At 54.5% G+C, this 17,141-nt stretch overlaps 5 protein-coding genes across 5 annotated transcripts; 3 read left to right on the forward strand and 2 right to left on the reverse strand.

Annotated features, from left to right (window-relative positions):
* Window positions 1-1,138: 1,138 nt before the first annotated feature.
* CkaCkLH20_10907 (uncharacterized protein) lies at window positions 1,139-2,007 on the forward strand (the record flags this gene model as incomplete). Its single annotated transcript, XM_038893621.1, has 2 exons — window positions 1,139-1,315; window positions 1,369-2,007. 2 exons carry the CDS (start codon window positions 1,139-1,141, stop codon window positions 2,005-2,007), a joined length of 816 nt encoding a protein of 271 aa, XP_038741170.1.
* Window positions 2,008-2,255: 248 nt separating this feature from the next.
* On the reverse strand, window positions 2,256-6,217 carry CkaCkLH20_10908 (uncharacterized protein; the record flags this gene model as incomplete). Its single annotated transcript, XM_038893622.1, has 3 exons — window positions 2,256-3,570; window positions 3,751-5,830; window positions 5,974-6,217. The coding sequence occupies 3 exons, from the start codon at window positions 6,215-6,217 to the stop codon at window positions 2,256-2,258; spliced, it is 3,639 nt and encodes a 1,212-aa protein (XP_038741171.1).
* A 326-nt stretch (window positions 6,218-6,543) lies between these two features.
* Window positions 6,544-8,160, forward strand: CkaCkLH20_10909 (uncharacterized protein; the record flags this gene model as incomplete). The annotated part of the gene is made up of 4 exons (XM_038893623.1): window positions 6,544-6,589; window positions 6,659-7,372; window positions 7,424-8,081; window positions 8,133-8,160. 4 exons carry the CDS (start codon window positions 6,544-6,546, stop codon window positions 8,158-8,160), a joined length of 1,446 nt encoding a protein of 481 aa, XP_038741172.1.
* Window positions 8,161-8,866: 706 nt separating this feature from the next.
* Window positions 8,867-12,307, forward strand: CkaCkLH20_10910 (PXA domain-containing protein; the record flags this gene model as incomplete). Its single annotated transcript, XM_038893624.1, has 3 exons — window positions 8,867-9,395; window positions 9,447-10,245; window positions 11,731-12,307. 3 exons carry the CDS (start codon window positions 8,867-8,869, stop codon window positions 12,305-12,307), a joined length of 1,905 nt encoding a protein of 634 aa, XP_038741173.1.
* A 1,408-nt stretch (window positions 12,308-13,715) lies between these two features.
* Window positions 13,716-15,512, reverse strand: CkaCkLH20_10911 (centromere binding protein b; the record flags this gene model as incomplete). The annotated part of the gene is made up of 2 exons (XM_038893625.1): window positions 13,716-14,910; window positions 14,971-15,512. 2 exons carry the CDS (start codon window positions 15,510-15,512, stop codon window positions 13,716-13,718), a joined length of 1,737 nt encoding a protein of 578 aa, XP_038741174.1.
* Between the last annotated feature and the right edge of the window lie 1,629 nt (window positions 15,513-17,141).

Here is a 17,141-nt window from a genome sequence, read left to right on the forward strand (position 1 = left end):
GAGGAAGATGGTCTAAGCCTAGGCTCATGACGATACAGGTGCGGATGTGGTTTCTGGCGTTCCTTCTTTTCGGTACCTCGTGTAATGACAGAAAGCAGGCCAGCGCACAACGTTGTCCATCTATCTATCTTCAGCTCTCTATCGGCAATTCAGAAGTCGGACATCGGACCACTCTCACACAACGGGCGGCAGACCATCTCAACCTCATGGCGGTTCTCATTGCAGCGGGAGGCAGACATCCCTCTTCATGGCATATTATCCAAAGATCCATTCAGGCATCTTGTCACCATGGACAAACCATGCCACTTCATGGCGGCTGTCATGTTACCTCTTCAACTAAAAAGGCAGACCATCCCACTTCATAGCAACAGCGCGCCTGAAGCACTCGGGAAGTTGAGATTAAAGCCGGCTATTCCTCATTTCGTGTTTGCGGCCCCGTTGACATCCTTGCTCCCCTTGCAGAGCCAACAAAAGCTGACATCAGGTGAATCCATAAATCGCCAGTTGATTCCAAACATCGGCTAACATTTGACATGCGTGTGCTGAATGAAGAGTCCAGACATCCATTTCAAGAGGGCTTGTTTGTTTCTTGGACTAGAAGTCATATGATAGGGAAGGCGCTGGCGCTGTACTTCAAGGGTGATGTTTCTTTCTAGCTTTGTGTAAGAATATGAGTAGTTCAGATACATCTGGAAGTCACGGCAATGTATGATTTCCCGCATGAAATCAACGTAAAAAGCTCCGCCATCCTCGAACAATGTTAGCGTTGCCAGTCAGACTGCCTCCGTGACGGCGCGAACTGGTCTATGTAGAGGTCAAGGGCAACGTTGGTGTGCAGAATATTGTATGTGTTGTAGTTGACTGACCACATGCCTCTGACTAAGAAAGCTAGTCTCCGGATGGAAGACGTCAGTCAAAACACCGGCCGAATCGGCCGGTGGCGGTGCGGCGCTTGTGGGGGTGGCGACTCTGCGGGGATGAACCCCTCTAAAGCCGTGACACCGTCACTCGTCCCGGCCGCGTGGATGACCTCTGTCAACCTTGAGCGTTTAGTTTGACCTAATTTTTTATCCTGTACATCTTTATTTCCTACGTATTGTTCTCGTCCAGGCGACGCGACCCCAGAGAGAAACCCATCATGAAGATCGAGTACACCCCCATCCCGGAGAAGCAGCCGATGGACAACTCGGCCTGCTGCACCTGCGCCAAGCTCCTCACCTCCGTGCCCCGCTACCACCCCGCGACCGAGAAGCCGTTCCCGGATGACCGCAGCCTGGAATGCTGCTCGCGAATCATATGCGGAAACTGCATCCACGTATGCTGCCCCAACTCATGCATGTAAGAATCCACGATACTGACCAAGCACAGAACAACCCCCGCTTCGCATCCTACTGCCCGTACTGCCAGACTTCTTCCGCCCCCTCGGTGCTGCCCGATAACCTCAGGGACCCGCCGTCCTACAACTCCATCGCGAGCCGTCGACTCTCCGGCCCCTCGGCCCCGCCCCCGCCGTATACGGCCAACGGCGCAGCAGTAGAGGATGAGAAGGCCGGCTCGTCCGAGTCCGCGACGCCGCCGGAGGACACGCTGCACTTCCTGAACCACGAGCACGACACCATCGCGTCTCTGTCCCTCCGCTACGGCGTGCCCGCGTCCGTGCTTCGTCGCGCGAACAACATCACGAGCGACCACCTGCTCCTGGGCCGCAAGACGGTGCTGATACCGGGGGAGTACTACGCCGCCGGCATCAGCCTGTCGCCTCAGCCCATCGAGGGCGAGGAGGAGGAGCTGCGTAAGAGCAAGATCCGACGCTTCATGACGGGTTGCAAAGTTTCGGACTACGACATCGCCGTGTTGTATCTCGAGCAAACTGGCTATGATCTCGTGACGGCGATGGAGGCGTATGCTGCCGATGAAGCGTGGGAGAGGGACCACCCCGTTCAAGAGGGTGGTAAGAAAGGGAAGGCGCCCAAGAATCGGGGCCCCTTTTGGCGAGGGTCTGCGTGAGATCGAATGTTTTGACTTTTGGAGTTCAGGGGGACAAATGCGTTTTCACCAGACTGACAGGCGTTTTGGGTGTTACTATTAGAGCTCTTCTTCATTGCATCGTCATCATGTCCTGTACCACCCTACGGCTCTTTGGCCTATATGAAACGCCGCTACCATATACCGTACGCTTTGTATAATACACGAAATTTTCCAAAGTCTCCCTCCCAGTAGAGAATGGTAGTTTGACCGCTTGCTTAAACGACTCCTTAAAAGGCGGACCGCGTCCTGATATCCGAAATCTTCCTTTCGATTTCCCGCACCGATCGGTCCAGCTCACCCGCGATCATCAGCTTCTTGTCATTCGGCAGGAGGGTGTACCTCTCGCAAAGATCGCCGTCGATGACGCCCTTCACAGGGGTGTAGTAGCCGCGGTACATGAGATGATCTCTGCCCGCAAGAGGCGCGTCCTCGGTTCGCATATGCTGCTCGAGATTCTGGAAGAAATCGACGTCCTCACGCGTGACAAACGGGATGAAGACACCGATGGTGCCGTTGATGCCGCTCCAGAGAAGGACGTCTTGGCCACCAACGACCAAGCTCGTCTTGGTAATGCTGGTCGGCACATCTTGGGTGTAGGAGTGACTGAGAAGGTTCAGACGATGGGGCGTGCCGTGCAGATAGTCCCTGGTGTTCAACAGGTGCAGTCCGGCCTGCTCCTCATCGGCCTCCTGGCTTGCCTTCTCTGGGCAACGGACAAGGAACATGTTGCCGAACTTGTCTCCTCCAGCAACCGATTCGTAGTCCACCATAGTTGTGCAAGTGACCCATCTCGCGATAGTGTCGTCGACGAAAGGAATAAGCTTGTTCGTGGTGGGCTTGTAGGCGACGTAAATGACGCCGTGCTGGACGTCGCCGACGATGATGCGACTTCCTTGTGTGTTGAGTGATACGATCAGCTGCGGTGCCACATCTGCCTGCGACTTTCTGAGCATTTGTCGCAGACCCAGGTCGTAAATTCTCAGGGTCTTGCCGATACCCGCAAGCAGTCTGCCCTGGAAGCCGAGGAGAGCAGTAGGAGGCTCCTCAACCTTGGTTTTATGAATGAACTCCAGTTCGTGGCCATCCTCACCGAAGCGGTAAACGTGGATATATCCTTCAGAAAACTGTCGGGGATTCACAATCATGTCCTTGCCCGTACCGACGATCAGAAAGCTCTCGTTGTCCTGACTGGCGAAGGAAACAATCGCAGCGCTGACGGCGGCTTCGTTGTTGTCGAGGTCAACAGTTTGCAAGACTCGTTGCTCCTCTGACAGGGGATCGATGACGCTGATGCATGACGCCCAGCGACCTTTGCCCTTGGGGTACCCAAACTCATCAGGGGGAAGAACCGTGGCGTCGCCATTGACGACCCCTGGCTCTGCAATGAGCTTGGCCCTCAAATCCGGAGGCAGGGTGTTGTTTTCTGCCTCGATCGTGTAAAACATGGGGTAGTCGGGGTGCTTGAGAAGGCGCCTCGGGGTGTAGGTTAGGGGTATCGATTTTTGGGTGATGGTGTCACCGAGGTTCTCGATAGCAAAAATTCTGTGTCTTGATTAGCCGCTGCCCACAACATAAGACTTCGTAAAACGTGGGTTGAGTGTGACTCTTCAGTAGGAACAATTAGGAATAAAAATGCGTAAGACCTCATCGCGCTTTGGCATAGGATCCCGGTTCTCATCATCGTAGTTGGAAGGTGAAAGGTAAAAGAGAAATATTGCTTACCGCAAGGATTGGCCCTGAATGCCAACAACACCCTCTTCACATTGCTCACTGCTGAAATTCCACACCCACTCAAGGTCGACGTAGTTAAGGGGTGTCACCACGAAGCCTCGGGTGATTGGGTCGGAGTAGCCAAGCCATGGGCGAGAGCTCAATCCTATCACGCATGTCCGTCCTTGGACTGTGACTTGGAATAACCTGACTGGCTTGGGACCGAGGAACTTTTGTCGGGTGTCTGTGAGTTCTCCGGTAATCTCGTCCAACACCGTCCGTAAGTAGACGCCGGAGTGAAGACCGATGTGAAGATAAAGTGTTGATCCGCCAGACGACGAATCGTCCATGGCGATGATAGCCAGAGATGAAGGGGGCGCTGTCAGGGCTTGTACCGACTTGCTCTCCAGTGTCGAGTCCGGGTCCAAAGACAGAACTCGGACGGTGCTGTCGTCGCAACCGACAGCCAAAAATGAGCTTCTCAAACGCCCTTCCGGGACTTCTCCCAAACTCAGACAGGTGACAGTTCCGAACATTTCCTTTTTCTCGTCGTATTCAGCCAAGGATCCATCGCCATCCATCTCGAAGTAGACAATTTCGCCTGAACTGAGAGCGACGGCGACTTGATGCTCGTTTGTTGTTGCCGCAACGATAGAGCGATGTTGCGGTGCAGCCCACTCGTTGATGTTGCCATTACGAATGTGGCGGATACCCTTGGGGTGGACCTGGATAAGACCATCCTCACCAAGCAGTTGGGCAGCCAAGGTTGGCACTGAAGTGAGAAATCCAGAGTCATTAACCTCTTCGACAGTCTCGCCAATGCTCAACACAAGAGTCCCGTTGGTGAAAGAAAGGACGATATACGCGTCGTACTGGTCGCCCCGGCCGAGTTTGAGCGTCCACACAGCTGACGGAATACCAGGCAACTCAGACGCAACGATCTCGTTGACTTCTAATCCATGCTTCAGCATCCGGAAAGTGCTACGAGCGCCATTGCCGCAAGCTGTGTAGATCTGCGGCGCATCTTCGCCAGTGAGATTGGCCACCTTGCAGTCAAGCAGAGGGTTCATGGAGTCGATGCTCTCGACAAGAGCCAAGTTCTCCAGTGGCCTCGGGTAGAAGTACACCGCGTCGTAGCCAGCCTTGGGGTCGGTTGGGAAATCGTCGCTCGAGAACTCAAGCTCTTCGTCATCATCTCCAAGCTTCTCGAACTGGTAGAACTGGTGGTTGCCGTATTGACTGGCGGCGTACAAGAAACCACTCTTGAGGATGCACAGACTAGATGACACGGGCACGGTATCAAAGTATTTGATCCTAAGCCTTTTGACCTCGCCGGTGGGGTTGCCGTCCGCGTCTTCGACCATGTCGATGGTAGCTTTGAACAGATCGCCGTCTTCCGTCTGTAGCAGGAAGAAAAACGCACCGGCGCTGCCCTTGAGCTTGTGCATGACGCCGGAGACAATGTGGCGTTTCCTTGACGGGTCTTCCGTAGCCCCCCGTCTCCGAGGTATCGGCACGCGGAAGGCCTCCTGGTTGGAATGTCTGTAGGTAATGTTTTCTTCTCCGCACACCAACACACCACTTGGGCCGTCTTGCCCGCCAGGGACTTGGAAGAGAAGAGACGCCGTGGGATCGACAGGTTCGGACCATTTTCTGACCACATGGTTCAGGCCGAGGTCCAACTCATAGTATACCAGTTGGGTCTCGACCTCGCGAGCAGCCTCTCCCGTGGGATCTTGGTCTGCCTCAGTGTACTCGATTTCCAGGGCGGCAAAGACAGGATTGGCATAGCCGACATCGAGCGCGACCATGGAAAGCACGAGGACTCCGGGCTTGTGCGCCTCAAGGGGCGAAGAGATCGTGAGCTCGGCTTGCGCATTTCGGTTCAGAACGTAGACAAGCTTGTTCTTTTCGACCGAGGCGATGAGGCATGCTCTGCCTTTGGGATCGCATGCAAGGTATTCTCCGGGAATCACGCGTCGTACTCCAGACTTTCCAAAGGTCTCAAGATGCAGCCGTTGAAACCGGTTCTGCGCGGGGTTGTACTCGACGATGGTGATCCTTCCAGAGTCAGTCGCGAGAATGAGATAGTCTTTGACACAAGGTCAGCGAAGTTCTGAGACGATCAAATGTCGCCAGGGCCGAGCGACAACGGCCGCAGTGGCGCGTGTTGCGACTGGCAAGCTTCTCGAATCACTAAGTGAAGCTTCAAATGGAACAGGGAATGGGACTAACCTTTGTTGCTTCCAGCCAACCGGAATGCGGCCATGGACCGAATGATGCCGAAGATGTCGTGCGAGAGTAGAGTGATGACTTTGCCCTGGGATGGGTCGGGTCGAAGCAGCGTCAGCCGCGATCCAGACGCCGTCACAATGTTCTGCTCCTTGGTTCCGGAGAACTGACCCAATACCGCCAGGGTGACGTTGGTAGGCGGCTGGAGGGTCAGGGAGTAAAGAAACATGTTCGAGGTCGTCGCCATGTTTGCAGCTGAGCGCAGAAAGCCTGCGCGGCCTCAAAGTTCGAGCTCGATTGGATGATGAGACACGACGCGGTGGTGTTTTGAGGTGAAGGTGGATTGGGAGGCTGGAGAGCTCCAGCACAAAATTTCAAAAGCTCTAGGTTCCCACTTAGGTTGGCAATTGAGACGAGGCCAACCTGGGACCCACCTGCCGGCGTCTAATTGATCCGGAGCACTTCCCCAAAATTTCGGGTCATTGACGGGAGCTGCAGCAGCTGTCGGATAGTAGTGCTGAATAACTGCCAATGTCATAATCGCAACAGGTTCAACATCCAATTCCGCACACGATGGAGCCTGCTTTGCGACGAGCAGCTTCAAGCGTCTGCGGACAGTGTTCCGCGACGTTGAGAAGGCAATTGGTCCCGAGCAGACCGGCCAGAACAGTTTCCCGAATCGCATCAGTCCACTCGACCCGGGCCCTCCATTCCACTGTTTCGAGGAAATCAAAAGCCAACAATGTGACGACGCGACAGTTCTCCTCGACTCCCAAGGCTGCAAGTGAAGCTGCTGCTGCGAAAGCTACGAACACCGAGAATCCGACTCCGAAACTCGGTTCTGACGATCTCTTCCACTCCTTCACGAACTCTCCAATCCCCGAGATCCGGCGTCGTGCGGCCTTCATGCGACAGCACGCATACTGCCCGCACCCGGACCACCGAGCGACTCGAGTCCCCACGATTGCTCCCCACGGTGATGAGAACACCGCGAAGACCGGAAACCTTGCGCCGGCGCACGTCGACTTCGAATGTCCCGATTGTGGAGTCCCCGTTTACTGCAGCAAGGAGCATTGGATGGACGACTACGAAGCCCACCTGGAGATTTGCGATACCCTGAAGGAGATCAACGAGGACGATCATGACCTACGATCTGGCCGTGCCTTCCCGGAGTTTGTCATGGCCGATGACCAAATGCCTGAGGCTGTTGTCAACATGACCAACTGGGATACGTTCATGTACAGCCGAGAGTTTGAGGCCATCAACGATGAGCGCAGCATGAGACAGGTCACAAAGATGCTCACATATCCTATCACAATTGGCAGCATCCTTCATGAACTCAGCCCCTACAGTGTCAAGCAAGGCGAGAGACTGACAAACGAGGGCCTGAAGAGTTTGAGTGGTCAGTACTGTAGTTGGCGATGATTGAGACGAGGTGCTGACTTGGAAACAGCTTTGCGCTATACTCTTCATCCTCCTCTGTCTGGCAAGGGAACCGACATGAAGGATCTGCGCCCGGAAGCGCCTCCTGTGCGAGTGTTCTGCCTGGGTGCCCGCGCGGAATCCTCGCTGCCGAGAAATGTATGGCTTCAGCTGGCTCACCTGTTCCCCGAGAGCAAGATTCACCTCATCTTCATCGGCCCTGAGAGCATGGCGAACAGAGACGATGAGTTTCCACTCCCGCCTAGAACTCCCGAGAATCCCTTCGGCATGGTCGTGGAGGATCGGATATCGCATAAGCTGAAGATCAGCACCATTGTGGATTACTACCACACTATTCACAAGACTGGGTACTTTGCGCCGTACGACCCGTACTTTGACTGCTTTTGTCTATTCCACCCCGGATTGGGTCACCCGGCGAGCAGCCACGAGTGGTCCGAGACTCTCCCGATGCTTCTTGAGACCAAGCTACCCATCATCGCCACCGGCTACACGCAGTTCGACATGGAGCGAGACATTGAATGGGTTCGTAAGACAGCCGCTGGCGAGTTTGATATGTTGTTGGAGCCCGGCGAGAACCTCTTCCGCAGCATGAGATGGGATCTGAATGATTTGGACCCTCAGGATGTAAGCTGCGGAAACTGGGGAGTCTGGGCCTTCCGTGGAAAGAGGTAAGACGACTTGATTCATCTCAATCATAACGGTTGACTAACTATAGACAGATATGAGACGGCCACGAAGGATGATTAAAGTCGCTACTGTGGCAGTGCAGGACATCATGGATGATGATGATGAGTGGCCATTTGCTGAGCCGTTGTAAATAAGTGTAACATACTGTCTACGACATGTGCATTGTACAACAGGAGACCGGATGGAGGGGAAAGACAAAATCGACTCTCACTGCTACCTAAGGTACTTGACATTAGAAGACGACCATGCCCCGCGATACGTGTCTAGATTGAGTGAAGCAGTATGGTTACCGAGCAACGTCAAGTGCCTGTCCACTGTGGAATCATTGCAGTGATGCCAAGATGCGACTGCTTCTGGAACTATTCTTTGTGTCTCGCACCAGCTAGACAAGCCTCTGCAGATTGATCCCGACTGAGTGACTGACCACCTCACCTTACCTTAGGTAGTGCTCGCACCTGCATTATGTAAGGCCCCTTCCTGGCATGTCGCGGCGCACGGGGCCGCAGGGTGCCCGCCGTTCCGCACCTGCAACAGCCTGGCATTCCCTGTAAACAACAGGCATGGAAGCCGGGGCCAGGTCCCCAGTCCCGTCGTCACTCACCCGACCTTACCTTAATCATAGGGTAGATCAGCGTCGTCCGAAATCTTGCTGCAAGTCAAAGTCGACGACAACTCTCCTTCGTCACAACCACTCGACGGGTCAAATGCGCCCAAATACCCTTGCTATCAGACCATGATACTGTGGCATTCCCGACGTTAGACGGCCATGACAGCTGTCGCTACTCCTCGCGCTCCCACGCCGCGCCCGAAAGCCCCCGCGACGGTCAGCTTCGCGAGCCAAACCGCCACGGCTGTATCGACACCTCTATCTACCCCCGGTATCGAACGAACCCGTCCCGCGATACAGGCAAATCCTTCGAGTCGCCGCCTTGCACGCCCTGCTCCTGCAGACTTTCTCTCCGACAAGGCCACTGCTGCCTTCATTCGGCGCGTCCTATGCTCGCAGCAACTGTCCGATAAGGGGAGAACAACCCCACCCCCCATCGAGGAACTTTTGCCGCCTCTGACGAGTCGGAACGATGTCGACCTACAGCTTTATGCCCTCATTTCCGTCATTCTGAGAGAATATGTGCAGGCCTGGTATAGCAAAATCACACCGGACGAGGCTTTCGTCGACGAAATCGTACAAATAATTGCACATTGCACGAGGGCACTGGAGCAGCGCCTACGAAAGGTTGATCTTGAAAGTCTACTATTCGATGAACTTCCAGACTTGCTCGACAGACACATCCTCGGTGAGTAATACGCAATGCCCTCATTTCAACATTCACTGAACAACCCCATAGCGTACCGCGCGGCGCATGATCCCGTGTCCAGCCCTCCAACCACGATAGACTCTCGAGAAGTCTACCATGCGCTCTGTCCTGTACCCCCCTTGTCGCCAATACCACGGCCGGAAGACCCCGAAAGTGTTGCGAAGCAACGAGAAAACGAAGCAATCTACCGTCAGCTCTTGGTGCAGAGCGTTTTGGCAGTTCTTTTGCCAACAGAAGATCTCGAAAATGACTGTCTGACCTCTCTCGTCGGTCAAATATTTTCGGAACTGATTATTGGCAACGTTCTAGCCAATCGATTATCGCAACCATGGCTCATTTACGAATGTCTCATTATTCTGTCAAGAGTACTCGAAAGGAAGTCCGAGCCTATGGAAGAGGGTGTTGCAGAGGCAGTGCAGGCAGGGTCAGCAGCTCCTCTGCCCAAACAGGAGCGCCGCAGCTGGTCTATCCAAGGCGCTTTTTGGTCTTTCGTACACTGGTCTTTTCTTGCATTCGCGATGATCCGCCTTCTTGTCACCACTCTCGCCATGTCCTCATCCTTGCCTCCAAGATCGCAAGAGACCTGGTCTGAGAAACACGAGGTGACTGGTCAAATATCGGATTCGAAGACGCCAGATACCGTCTCTGGCTCGGAAGAAGCTCAGCCAGTGAAGACTCCCATCTTCGCCTTCAAGTTGTGGACTTGCATATCGGACCTGATGGAAATGGACACTCGCATGCCTTGGTTGAGTGGAATGCTGTCGATGCTTCAACTCGGGGCCATGAAAGGTCCAGGCCGTGTCGCCGGGCTTAACGGAACCGTGGACAGGTAGGCACCCATTTTCATCCTCCCCCTTCCCCTCTCTGGCAAATTCACGTCACACCGCATGAGATTTAAGTCACTGGACTTGGTTTTGCTCCAGTGAGCATCCAGAAATGCTCAGTCAAACAAGTGTGTGAGACGGAGCAACTACTTCGATGACGGCCTAGTGGGCTCCTCAGAGAGAGCACATCTGACGATGTGTTGATACGGCTTACAACGACACGGCTTGGGGGTGGACGCAGCGATGGACTCGAGCTTGTGCAGGACTGCGCCAAAAAGGCCGAAATATGCTGTGCAACCTCCCACCTGGCCAATTCTGCGGCCCAACCCTGACTTGACCTCTTGCCCCGATTCCTCGAAAAATGCGGTTACATTTGCAGGACCTCGTGGCCATCAACCAATAGCAGAGGGCGTCAAGGGTATTCGCCTCCGATTTGTTCGATAGGCTGTCGCGGGGCTACGCTTCCATCCACCAGCAAGCCTCATTTACGCGCCGAGTTCCAACAACGAGCACTCGACTTACAAGGATCTGGTCACCACTGTCATCCTTTTTATCCGCGCACACCTACCAGCAACCGATACTCAATCGCTCAACCGTCGCTTCTTGCCGCCCCACCGCACCCGCTTGTCAAAACGGCGTTGAAGTCGGCGCGCACCTTAGGATCAAGTCTTATTACCGGGGCCGCTCTCACGATCCGGGACATGACGGGGCTTGTCATGGGGTACTTTCCGTGACCGCTTGTCAATGCCATCATGTTTGCTTAAGCGGCACGGTCCTGACGCAACTACTGACTCGACCCGTCCCGAGAAGAAGGCTGGCAGCTGGTTCTCATCCGGCGGCTAGCTACCTACTCACCATCATCCGATTCGATGCTTGGCGATGGGACGGCTGTCTCAATGGGGGAAGACGAAGTGCGCCCTGCCCAGTAGCCTAAGTCTCTGTCTTTGGATGACTTGCTAGAGAGCCTGGACTCTGTATCGAAGCATGCAGCATGCCACCCTACGCCGCACGGGAACCACACCTAATCACGGGGAAAGGCCGCCAGCCTTGCCTGAGGGCCATCCGGCAACCATCCGCCGATCAAAGGTCGAACTAGGCGAAATTCTGCACCCATTTCACAAAGCAGACCTTCGTCTTCACCCCTAGTCTATCACGCTCTTTCGGTCGAAACCCATGTCCTTTGACGTCGGGGGCTGCGTTCACCTCCTACGCAACGTTGCCAGTAGCATCATCAATGGCTTGGACATCACCACCAGCCGTCTCCTACCCCTGTTCAGTTCTCACGTTGTTTCCCTGACGCTTTGTATTCATCTCCTGCCTCTTACATACTCTCGCATTCTCGTCCGATTCCCCTCCGCAGATCGTTGCTCACCTTTCTCACCTCACACAAAAACCCCTGCCACCCCCACGCATCAACCGTTGCGACTCCGAGTCGGAAGCAAAGCCGGGACTGACATGAGAGCGCTTGCCGCGTCGCGCGCGAAATATAGGCTCATCTCGCATACCATCCACCAACGGATTCTCGACGCCGGGCACCTGCCCACCCTCCTCCGCTCCATCCGCGCCGCCCTCTTCCCCAACAACGCCCCGGGCGTCTCGAGCTTGGTGGCCCCCTCCTCCGACGAGGAACTGCGTGCTCTGCGCCGCAGATGCGCTAGTGCTCTTTTGTCCAGAATCCCGCCCTGGCTGGCCAGGCTCTACCTGGGCGGGCGAGGCCTTGGCCTCCGGTGGCGGTCCGGTCCGGACTCGAGAGGGGGAGGAGGTCATGACGGCACCGCCGCGGCCGGCTCTGACAGCAGGGATGCTGCTGAGGCAGTCGCCACTTCCACTAGCGATGGCGATAGTTCAGGTGACGAGAGCGGCACGAAATCGCCGGTCGACGTTGACGAGGAGGACCAGGAGCGGATGCTGTCTGAAATCGAGGAGGGCATCCTCGACGTCTTTTCGGACGAGTATTGCAACAAGCATTTTGTCTACAGCATGCTGGAGTTGATTTTGGTGAGACTGATGCCCGAGCTGGCGGAGCACGGCGTAGTTGAGCTCTTGGAGGAACGCTTGAGTTTATGAGCTGGGGGCCTTGGGTTTATGGAAACGTTTTGCAAGGTTTTGTTCCCTTCACGTATTGCCCGTTTAGCTTAGATACCCTTCTGCCGAAAGAAATGGAGTGTTTGCGTTTACTTTGAAGTAGTACGAAAATAACGTCAGTTCTCTGGATTAGTTCACTCGACTCAGCATCATTACGGAGGCATATGCGAGAGAGAAACAAAGATTTTATATTTTGCGGTCAAGTCGGGAAAAAGGGGCAGATCCCTGGAAATAAATGCAGAAGGGGCCACCCAGTTTCTTTTTCAGATTTCGCGCATACTCTCTGGCCGGGGCAACGCGAGTCCTCGTTTTGTTGTTCGTGTAGTGACAGCCAGGGAAGTTGAAGTTGGGTGTTTCCCGGCTGTGGACTCGGGAGGTGGGTTTCCTCTCCCACCTCTCTTTTCCCCGTCGTCTCCCCATCATCCTCAGGCCGCTATCGTTTGTTCTCGGTTTCCCTCTCTTGCCAAAACCACGCCGGATGATGTGATGGGCTCGCAGCCACGTCCGTGCCCATATGATATCCATATACGAAGTATCTCCCCCGAGGACTTCATTCCCTTGAAGCCTCAGACCTCCCGTAGATCCGTCCAATGCCCGGTTGTCCAGCCTATCCAACCCAGCCTGAGCACCTTATCTTGCAATGCAGAGCGCGAAGGAAACAATGGGAAATAATACAGCGGCGGCTTCGTTTTCGTGTTCGAGTCGTCGAGTTCGGTCGAGACGTCGCGGGAATATAGCGAGGGAATGCTAGGAAAAGGGCTAAATATGAAGAAAGCTAACAGCGAGGAAAATTAAACCAAAAGAAAACCATGGGTGAGTGACAAGTCGCGCAAGAGGGGAATTTTGGATGTTCGCGTGAGCGGCAAGGTCTTTCCTTGGTGAACAGCGGTTAAGGATGCGGAATAGGGGTATATAGAAGATGTTGAATTCGGAGTTGAATTGATTCTTCGCGACTTTGTTTGGTGTCGTGCTCTTTCGCCAGCTCTGTAATGGTAAGATATGATGTGTTGATGTTCAAATGTCGTGAGACTGGGAGCTGGGAAGAGACGGCGCGCAACATGTCAGCCGCGGGACTGAAGAGGCCCTCGAGGGCACTCGAGGCTGTCGTGAGACATTAACCGTTTAGGTATCGCCGATGATGATTTTTCGAAACCGTAACCCGATCCCGATGAGATGATGTTGTTCTTTGCAGAACTCTCGCCGGGTCTACCGGTTGGTGTAGCCATGATTATGGCCGTTCCGTCCTCCTGTTGCTGCTGTTCACGCATCGTCTGCGTGGATTCGTCCCTGTTGTCCCTGTCCTTTCCCACGCCCTAATCCAACATAAAATCAAGAAAACGCCGGAGAAAAAAAGTAGAATTCTCAAAGACGCGGAAGAACCACCCGTCTTTCACTGGGTCAGGACTGCTTCAGGCTTGACTTCGAAAGACATTTGTTGGTGGTGCGGTAATGTCTCCGTGTCACCCTCAGGGATTCGATCCAAGCCACCAACAGAGGACTTGGCAACTTGCTGTTGATGGACCCCGAGTCTCTCTGTCAACTTAAGCATGACCTGATAGTCTTTCTGGTCCACCAAGCCACTCGCAGCTCTGCTTTGGATGAAGTTGAGTAGCGTGTCTGCTGCCCTCCTAGCATCCTCTTGTGTCGGTGATGTGGGAGAAGACCCTGCGGGCGTAGCTACTGATCGGCCAGCAATGCTGCTGTTGCTACTGCTGTGGTGCAGATGTGGGGATGAAGCAATGGCGGTATCAAGAGCAAAGTGCGGTGCGGACATTTCGTAAATGGGCGACTCGAGCGCAGAGGACGGTGCCGTAGATGCCGGGTGGTATTTCGGGGTCATCGGCTCAGCGGTTGCGGTCTGATACATTGACTCCACGTCAATGTTCGGAAATGTCTGGCTCCTGGGTCTCTGGAAGTTGGAAGCTGCTCCGCCGTGCATCTGACGAGACGAATCAGGGGGGAGAAAGGCTCCTGCGTTGGGGTCAGGGGAAAAGGTAAATGTTCCCGTGGGACTCATGGCGCTCCCGGAGAAGGAGGAGTTTCCTGTGTCGGTCAACGCGCTGTTGAGAGAATTCGTACTCTGGGAGTTTGAGTGTTTGTAAGCAGCGCCCTCCCCGTAGCTGACGAACCCCAGTCCGTGAACAACGTCGTCGTCGCTTCTGTCGGCAGACAGAGGAGATTGCTGACCTGTCGGCGAGGCTGGAGAGATGCCGGATGCTCCCAAGGATGGAGAGCCAGATAGTTTCGAGTGATTTGTGATGTTGGTCTCGGATGCCCTGCGGGAGAGTTTACCCCCCACCAGAATGTTTCTCTGCTTGAACCTTTCAAGCCATGTGGCATTGAGTGACTTCATCTGACTGCCTTCGGTGCCACTGGCAGATCTGGAGAAGTGTTTCGCTTGTTCGATTATTTCTTCATCACCAGGAGTCAAACCGGCTTGGACCTGTTTTCTGTACCACGACATGACGCCGCGGTCAATGTCAGGAAACTTGCCCTTCTGCTGCCGTCTGCCAGCAGGGGATTGACTTCTGTCTGCTTCCGGGTTCAAGTATTTCTCCTTATTCCGGAGAACCTTGGATACGGTGCTGTGATGATTATTGTTAGTGAGCCCAGCGTGTGGTCCTTTCTTTCTCTCGCAGGCCTACCTTCGCTCTACACCAAACATGGCGCCAATGTCCGTTTGCTTGACATTTGGGTGCTCAGCAGCATACTGGCACATTTTCTTTCTGTCTTCGTCGGTTAAGACTCTTCGCTGTTGAGGCTGGGCACCGTTGCCCATCCTGCCTGCTCTCGGCGGCACAGGAGGTGGCACGGGAGCCATCCCCAAAGGCGGTGCCGAATAGCTGTTGGGATTTGTCAACATGCTAGGCCATGTCGGCTGAGAAGGTATCATGAGCATTGGAAGCTGCGAATGGGATTGCTGTTGCTGAGGCTGTATCGGTTGGTTGGGCGTTGGAGGAGGGGGCATTCTAGCGAGCGATTCGGACGGCAGGCCATGGGGATGGGCGGGCATAAAGGCAGCAAAGCCTCCATAATCCGACATGTTGCTTTGGTGATTATACGAGTTCATGTCGCTCCAGCTCTCATTGCCGAAAGGTGTGTGACTGTGGGACATGTGGCTATCTTCGTCTTGAGCCATGTGGTTGTGTTGATCCATGGTGGTGGTGCCCACGATGGAGTGGTCCATTGTTTATATGACTCGGTCGTTGCACAGGGACGAGTGCGAACGAGCCAACTCGGCAAGGCTCTGAGCGGCAATGGTCTGGCTAGCCTGTAGTTGTTGAATCCAGGTTCCAGGTTGGTGATTGCGAGAAGGGGATTGCTCCGGTAGGTTTGGCTTCCGCTTGACTGATGGAATGGCACTCGGGCCAAGTGTGGGGATATCTCGTCCCGACAGATGCTGGCGGATTCGAATTCATGAACGGGAGGCGGCATGCATGATAGAGGCGACTAATTGGTTCCTCGAGGCGCGGCGTGCAGGCGGTCTGCTGTATAGGTCAAGAAGCCCTGGGCCTCGAGGTGACTTAGATGCAAGTGCGCTGCAGGCTGCAGAAGGGTGTTGGGTTTGGGGGTGGGGAGGAAGGTCGTCTTTCAGTCCAACTGACTAAATGATTGCTGCCAGTCTTGCTTCGGTTGTTTTGAAGCGCCTCCTAAACGAGAAGGGCCGGTCTGTGATGCAGGTCTTTGGGGGTTCGGATTCGAGGGCGGGTGCAACAGCAACCAACTGCCTTTTAACGCGGTAACCACCCAGTTGATCTTTTACCCCGTCAGGGACCCCCGACTTGCCCAACGCCTTCTGTCTGATCTTGGGGCGTTTCTCTTATGCGGCTGTCTCTGGGGCAAGCCGGCAATTGTGCTCTTTTCGAGGTGATGCTCGTTGAACACAGGTGCTCGCTGCGTTTGTCGGCGATGAGTTGGCGGTGATAGTTGAGAAAGAGAGAAAGAGAGGAAACAGCGATGATCGGCTGAGGAGAAGAGTTCCAATAGTAAGGTAGGTAGACTCGACGTGCCTATCCGGACGGCCAGTGAAGGACAGAGGAAGACAAACCTGACAGGTCTGGAGAGTCGAATCGGACCAGTAGGAAGAGAAGGGTGTGCAGCGGTATGCTGCAAGAATCAGACGCCGCGACGCACGAAGCAAGGCTTGGATGACAGAGCTAACAAGACGGGGTTGGAGTAGGTAGGTGGGCTTGTCAAGATAGTAATACTGTCAGAGGCACGAAGAGGAAGGAAGGTGTGCGCTCCGGTGGTGGGCCGTAGTGTACATATGTAAAGGGTATGCGGGCGGTGGATGGCTTCCATGTAAGTACCGGCAAGGGTACGGGGGTGTCTCGTCTCCTACTGGGGGTGTGGTGGGTAGGATTGAATCTAAGTCGGACTGGGGTCTTGACTTGGGGGTGGCAGCGGGCCTGGTGAAGGATAAGATGGAGTTCTGGTCTATGGGCGTACAGCGGCAACAAAACAGAAACGACTTCGTAAAGTAATGGTAGAACAGGGGAGAATACAGAGAAGAGGAAACAGACGAGTGAGTTATTGCAATAGTCAAGTTGGGATTGTGGGAAATATCTAGCTCGGATGCCAGTGGCGAGAGCCAAGCCGTCCGTCAAACAGAGCAGTACACTCGACGATAAAAGCGGTGGCACTTATAATAGGTCCGAGAGAAGAGGGGAGTGCGACGACGAGACTGTGGTATAGCATAGTCTTATGCATGGAGCATCATGATATGAGCAGGGAAACGAATAGGACCAAAGAGCTGTAGACGGCGGAGAGTAACATCTTGAAAGCAGCAACTAAGAGCAAAGAGTGAGAGACAGGG

The sequence above is a fragment of the Colletotrichum karsti genome (assembly GCF_011947395.1).
Source record: "Colletotrichum karsti strain CkLH20 chromosome Unknown Scaffold43, whole genome shotgun sequence".
NCBI classification, from domain to species: Eukaryota; Fungi; Ascomycota; class Sordariomycetes; order Glomerellales; family Glomerellaceae; genus Colletotrichum; species Colletotrichum karsti.